The following is a 6897-nucleotide window of genomic DNA, read 5'->3' as shown; positions in this document are numbered from 1 at the left end:
CTGGTTTCCTGATAAAATTACTCAGGTCGAAGCTCATTCTCCTTTATAATAAAAATAAAGAAAATTGACAAACTGAACCGGCAGATTGGGCAACTAACCAATGCGCGAAAAGCGAAATTCCTTGAGATTTGTAGACACTTTTGGCGAACAATCCAACTCATTTTTTAAAGTCCAGAAACTATTCACACTCATTAACTGTATCCCCATCCCGAAAAATTTTCAGTTTCACGTTTTTTCTCACGTTTATTCCTTTTTTGGAAAGTCCAGAATTTTCATCGAGGATTTTCTGTACTTTTTACTTTTCATTAGATTTCCACGTTCTCTTCTCCTTCAAAAGTCCAGAATTTCATATCTCAATTTTCTGTACTTTTTCATTCCACGTTTATTTTTCCCCCAATAATCAGGTTATATTTTTAAATAAATGTATTTTACCGTGTCTTATTTTTTTAAGTTTGCTTTATAAATACACAATTTGTAAAACGTTGAACGGGCTACTGAGATTTTGTACTTTTTGTACGGCTTTACACGAAAAAACAACTACAGCAACTGAAAATTGCGTCGAATACTCGAAATTGGTTGTTTTCCTAAAATATCATACCTGGAAAACCTTGGAGACCGAAAACGCCTGTGGTCTTCGTTTTGGCCAAGCTAATGCACAAATCACAGATCTCACACTATTGATACAGCAGTCACCAATACCGCAAATAAAACCGATTGTGAAGGCGAGGAGATAACTGAAAATTGAGATTCAGCTCCCAAAAGAGTTTTTTGAAGCACTTGGCCTCTAGAAACATACGAATGATGAAAGAGAATAGGCTCGGCATGACTTGGTCTCATCGGGGCGTCCATCGCGGTTGAAAGATGGATCAAAACACAGTAGATCGAAGTAAAAATGGCGCCAATCGTCATTGTTGGCTTTTGTCCGAAATTTTTGATGCGTTTACTGAGGAATGAGATTAGGATGCCCACTGAAACAAGACTCTAGTTTTATATGATCGATAGAGCACATTTACTTACTAACAACTTCTCCGGAACCAACTGCACAACTATACACAGCAGGGAGGTAGATCAAATGAGAGTTATGCGTGGTAAAGCTCATAGCAGTTGGGAATACCGAAAGCCAGAAAGATGTGTTGAGGCCAACAAGGCAGAATAGAGGCATGAGTTGTACCATTTTCCAGGAGACCAGTGTGGAGCAAGTGAGCTCTGAAATTTTTATCTGTGGAGCGCACTTGCTTATTTTATGACTCACTAAATGCTCCGGTGAAGGTTTCTTTTTTCTCCGAGGTACTCTCAATACAGTTCTCGACATCTTTAGATGGCATCAGGAAGAATGTGATGATTCCCAAAACAGAACATCCAGTGAATGCCGTGAACAGAAAGCTTCTGAAATTTAACTTGGATTTGGACATCGAAAAAAAACCGCACTAACATTTCCATATCGCTGAACCTCCTCTCCATCTTATGAGCTTCTTTGGTGATATTCAGAGCCTCTGGCAAATGCTCGATTTCTGTTGAGCTCACTTTAGTGATAATGGCCAAGATCCCGGAGCCCAAAATCATACAACAACAAGCCACGGACCAAGAAAACGACACATTGGACTCAATGGTTTCTCTAGTGGAATGCGATGTCAGGTATCCACCTTGCCCTTGGTAAAACACTGAAAGATCAAAATAATCTTATTTTTTAAAACTTCCAAACTAAAGCCTTCGGTCGGGAAATTTTGCCGACCGGCCGATCGCCGACCCAGCCGACCGACCAAGATGGAAGCCTCATTCCAAACTCACGAGCAAAACCAACTCCTAGTAAAGCACAAGAAAAGAAATAATAGTAGGAGTTGGTGAATAGGAATCCGATTGGGAAGGCTGTGAAAAAAATCGCAGAGAGCACCAAGTTGATTTTTGGAGTGCTAATGGCTAGAATGGATGGGGAAAACATGCAAGCAATCATGTAGAATGCATAGATCACGGCTTGGCTAAAAATTGCATTTTTCAACGAATTTTAGGATCAATGCTTCCCTCCACTCACCCATAGTATCCTGCATACTGCGAGATTCTCGCTGGCTCTCTTTCGTGAATCGAATGAATCACTGATTCCAGAATGAACGATTCTGAATCGAATCCAGTCATGATGCACAGCTGACCAAATCCCAATAGTGCGGCGCACAAAAGTTCAAATCTTCGTTGATTCATTTTGAATGTAGGATTCTGAATATAGAGAAAAAAGAGAAAACGGTGACAAGCGGTTCCAGGGGTACATTTATAGTAAGTGCGAGCGCGTTTTGCATAATCGGTTCGGCGAGTTCAAACTATCCGGAAAATTCGACGGGTTGCGTAATTTTTATCAAATGTTTTGTGCACTTTCATTGTCATCTTTTCCAGATGGTTCGATGACATTTTTAGGAGTTTACAAGCACCGTAAAACCTCTAATAGAGTGCCTCCCACACCGTCAACTTTGAGTTCTTGATTCGTATGCTAAAGATACATATAAGAAATCTGTGAGCTAATAAAATGTTTGTGATATTATGATAAAAAGTTTATCAATTGACAACTTTTTGATACCTCTCCCAGAAACCAAGATAAAGTGTCTCAAAGATTAAAATTAAAGGGTCATTCTATTTGGATTTCACAGTATTTGTAATGGAATCTGTGTTAGGTTTGAACTAATCTGATAGTCTGAAAAATGAAAAAAGTGTTCAAAAAAAGATGATTATTTAAAAAAAATCTTATCTGTACATCTGTACAGTTGGGCAGACAATAGATAAAAAGGAAGAATGACTTTGATACGATACAAGCGGCTGGATGATTTTCAAAAACAAAATCTATGAAATATGTGAACTCGTAGGTTCTGATGTGGAATAGGATGGAGAGATGGAGCATGGAAAATGGGACAGCAGCAAATGTGATGTAGATCAGGGTCTGGAATTATAGGTTTTTAGGAGTTGAACCTAGGGGGGGAGCATGAAGAAAGAAGGCTCTTGAGGAGTTGAACCTGTGGGAAAATATTGGACGTTCTGCGCTGCTACCGGCTGAGCTACGATGGCTAGTCAACCGATGGCTTCTATTAGAAGGGTACTGTAGCCACAGGAGAAAAGGGAATGTGTGAAAATACATAACTTTTTCTCTGTACAGTCTATTTCTGGTGGGAAAAAGACAACTTCAGAAGAATGTTCAAATTTCAAAATTCCATACTGACTTTTTTTTCCAAATTTAAGATTTTTTAACCTACCTTAACCTTGTATTTTGTCAATTATTGTTTTCATGCGATGTCTTCCTTTGCTCATTATCTGATTTTCATTCATTTTCCAGAGTTCATTTTTAGCCTACAAAACTCAAAAGATTTTGTTTTTTTTTGTTTCCTGGTTCAATTTACATAAACTGTCCGTATTTTGTGATTTTTTGGTCAGCACCTACTGAAACACGTGTTCAACGAAACAATTTATATGACTTGTTTTTTGAAAATCTAATTTTTAGAGCAAATAACTTATGGTCGTTTTAGGTCTAACGCAGGAGAGTGCTCCGAAAAAGGTTTCTCGGTCCCATTACCCCGACCATGACCCTATCAACTTTGAAATGGTCTTATCCTTCCTATCACGGTAGCATTTTTTCTACCATGTCCCAACCCACTTGGCCACGGTCCAACTTTTCATTGTAGTCCGATCCCTTAAATGTTGTTTTAGAAATTTAAATTTCTTCTAGATTTCTTATTTGGCGATGGGACGTAAAAGGGTGGATAGGACCGCGGTTGAAGGTATGGGACCACGGTTATCATGTGGCAACCACTCTCATGATTGATGGAATCTTTTTGGAACCCCTCTTCCTAGATAGACCCATAGTTTCTTTACCTAAAAATAAGAATGCAAGTTAAACATTTTTATTATAAACAAAAAAATGCACAACAATTAAAATATTCTAGAAAATGATTAGAATGTTAGGCTTGTTGCATAGCTTCCAGTTCTTTAGCGATCCACCGTTTCTCAGATTCCTCGAGCTCTTGCGTCAGTTTCCGTTCCATAACTTGAGTCTGGCCAGCTTGGCGAAAGAAGAAAATGCAAGCGAAAAAACATAGCACTGGAATTCCAAACACGTAATGATAGAGGTTTAGGAATGGAGAGATAAAGAAGATGACACAAGATCCAAGGGACTGAAAATGTGGAATTTGGAATTTTTGAGATAGTAAGCCTACCTGATAGATTTTAGACACTGAAAACGCTTGAGCTCTGCGTTTGGGCATAGCCAGTGCACAGATCACTGATCGGACACTGCACAAACAACAATCTGACATCCCGCCAATTACAGCTACAAGGAATACAGTAACCCGACTGAAATGAATTCTTTTGTCAAGTTCTTAATGTCCCGTCTTACCTCGGCTGAAACAATAATGGGTCTTCATGGCTCGGTGTTGTCGTGGCATTGTATGGAGTTGATAGAAGGGCTACTGTACAAAATACTGTGGTGAGAACGCAACCAATTAGCATAGTTGGCTTCAAGCCAAAATCCGTGATTCGTTTGCTCAGAGTCGAGATGATACAGCCCACTGAAATAAGTTTCTCCAAAGCTTGTAATCTTTAAAGGCTCACTTATAGTCTCTCCAATTCCAATTCCAAAGCCATAAATAGCGGGAAGATAGATCAATTTCGAATTGTGCATGTTGAAAGTCAAAGTTGTCGGGAAAACGGACAACCAGAATGACGTATGAATTCCTGTGAGCAGGAATGTTGGCGCCAATTTGAACATTTTTGAGGAGACCAGCGTATCGGCCATGAGTTCTGAAATTGAGATTCATGAAGCCTCGCGCTTTGTAAGAACAAAGCTGTAAAGAAAATACTCACTCATCCCATCTGTAAAGCTAACTTGCTTATCACTAGATTCTATGCAATTCGCGACATCTTGGGATGGCAGGAGCATGAAAATGAAAATGGCTAGTGAGGAGATGGCGGCGAAGACAGAGAATAGGAGGTAGCTGAAAGTGTCAAAACTTGGTACTTGAAATCTGAAACAAGTTACATTTCACTATCCCCAAATCTTCTTTCTATTCCATGACCACCGATTGTGATCTTAGCTGCTGTTTCCAGAATTTCTGGCGCCTGGGTTACTGCTGTGATTATCGCCATTATGATTGACCCAACGATCATACAACAGCATCCTAGACACCAAGAAAGAGAGACGTTGGACTCGATGGTTTTACGAGTTGAGTGGGAAGTGATGTATCCACCGTTACCAGTGTAGTAAACTAAAAAGTTACTTGAATTAAAGAGGCAAATCCATAATTCAGAGGGGTTCAACGACTCAGGAAAACAATGTGATTCAGCGGTATACCCCAATGATCTCAAAGTATTTCTATCCGAATTATTTGCCAATTAAGGATCCTTCCTATTTTTACCATAACTCACAAGCAAATCCAATTCCATTTAAAGCTGATGAAAAATAGTAGTAGTACGAGTTGGTAAACAAGAAGCCCAATGGGAACGATGTGAAGCAGATTGAAGAGATCAGAAGGGTAGTTTTGGCACTGGTTGCATAGAGGAAGGACGGTGAGAAGAAACAAGCGGTGACATAGGCCAGGTAGCAGACGGCTTGGCTGGAATTTTGAGAACAATCCGTTTTTGAAATAAACAAGCTCAGTGGATAGCGGGGCGGTAGCCCTATTAATTTTCCCACAAGTTCAATTTCCTAATTGGCTCAATAGGGCAAGAATTAGGACAACGTTTTTCATGTTCCACCAATGTTCAGATCTTCAGTCCATCATCCGTCTAATATCCGTCCGATGTCCGTCCGGTGTCCGTCCACTTCATCTTCTGGCTGGATTTTTTTGCCCGTTTTTCATACTTTTTTTTTTTTTTTATCAGACGAAGTTCAAAATTGTTAGCTATTTAACATTTATCAAAACGAAATTTACTCACCCATAGTACCCGGCATATGGACTAATCCTCTCGGGTTCCTTCTCATGAATCGAATGTATCACCGATTCCAAAATGAACGACTGTGAATCGTATCCCGTCATGATGCATAACTGCCCAAAGGTGAGCATCATAATGCACAGCATTTCGAATCGACGAGTGGTATTTGCTCCAGAAGACGTTGATGGTTTTGGAGTGTCCATAGTTTTGCTGAAATTGAGATGTACAAAACTAGAACAAAGCAACACTGGTCAAAACTCGGTCTCTCGAACTTTTTATACTTTTCACAGGTCATTTTGCGTACAAACGGGGAATCCCCCGACGAGGATAAAAATTATGCAAATTTTTAGCGTATATGATGCAATATGTGCACGGAGGTTAGCAGTAAACGGTTTTCAAAGAATTTCAGCAAAGTTTCAGACAAAAATTGAGGTGAACTGTGAAGTTTTGATGCGATTAGAGGGGTTTCGATCGGGGGAATACCGTTTCACATGAATTTTAGAGTTTTTCACATGAAAAATTGCAAAAAGTGAAGTTTTTTATAGATCACTTTTTGATAGTTCTGTTTCAATTTTCAGCGTATTTGCCCTAACTAAAGCCCACCATGAACTAGCACTTTGAGCTCAATTATCCCAGTTCTTTCGAAAGATATAAAAAAATTTGGCACAACTGGGTGCATGGGCAGCCGTTGTCCGAAGGGCCGCGGGTTCAGTTTTGGCGGCGGCCTAATTCTTATTTGAAACCCAAAACCGGACAGCCGGACACTAGGACCAACAGACACGTCTAGCGTTTTATATATAAGAAGGAGCGATTTTCAAAATTTTCAATTTTCATCCCAAATCACTTCGATTTCCAAAATTTCTGTGAAGTTTCAGTAAAATCACGTGAATTTCCAAAATCCCAGAACTCGAACCGTTCGAGTTCTGTGAAAAATCCCAGAAATTGCAACGTTCAATTTCTGTGAATCACGTAAAATTTCCAAATTCCCAGAAATTT

General features: G+C 39.5%; 2 protein-coding genes across 2 annotated transcripts in view; both read right to left on the bottom strand.

The window, feature by feature from the left end:
• The window catches only part of CBG01364, a gene marked incomplete at both ends in the record, with an annotated part of 3703 nt that extends 1510 nt beyond the window's left edge, over positions 1 to 2193 (bottom strand). The window contains 7 exons of the mRNA XM_002636072.1: positions 599 to 734; positions 797 to 968; positions 1018 to 1206; positions 1253 to 1386; positions 1433 to 1661; positions 1789 to 1976; positions 2030 to 2193. Coding sequence (XP_002636118.1) covers positions 599 to 734; positions 797 to 968; positions 1018 to 1206; positions 1253 to 1386; positions 1433 to 1661; positions 1789 to 1976; positions 2030 to 2193 — 1212 coding nt within the window. The remainder of the gene's footprint in view (positions 1 to 598; positions 735 to 796; positions 969 to 1017; positions 1207 to 1252; positions 1387 to 1432; positions 1662 to 1788; positions 1977 to 2029) is intronic.
• Positions 2194 to 3932: 1739 nt separating this feature from the next.
• On the bottom strand, positions 3933 to 6104 carry CBG01365 (the record flags this gene model as incomplete). Its single annotated transcript, XM_002636073.1, has 8 exons — positions 3933 to 4145; positions 4188 to 4323; positions 4367 to 4538; positions 4582 to 4770; positions 4834 to 4964; positions 5009 to 5234; positions 5395 to 5582; positions 5905 to 6104. The coding sequence occupies 8 exons, from the start codon at positions 6102 to 6104 to the stop codon at positions 3933 to 3935; spliced, it is 1455 nt and encodes a 484-aa protein (XP_002636119.1).
• Between the last annotated feature and the right edge of the window lie 793 nt (positions 6105 to 6897).

Source organism: Caenorhabditis briggsae (genome assembly GCF_000004555.2).
Source record: "Caenorhabditis briggsae complete genome, chrV, whole genome shotgun sequence".
NCBI lineage: Eukaryota > Metazoa > Nematoda > Chromadorea > Rhabditida > Rhabditidae > Caenorhabditis > Caenorhabditis briggsae.
The sequence above is the reverse complement of the archived record's forward strand: the minus strand, read 5'-3'. Positions and strand labels throughout refer to the sequence as shown.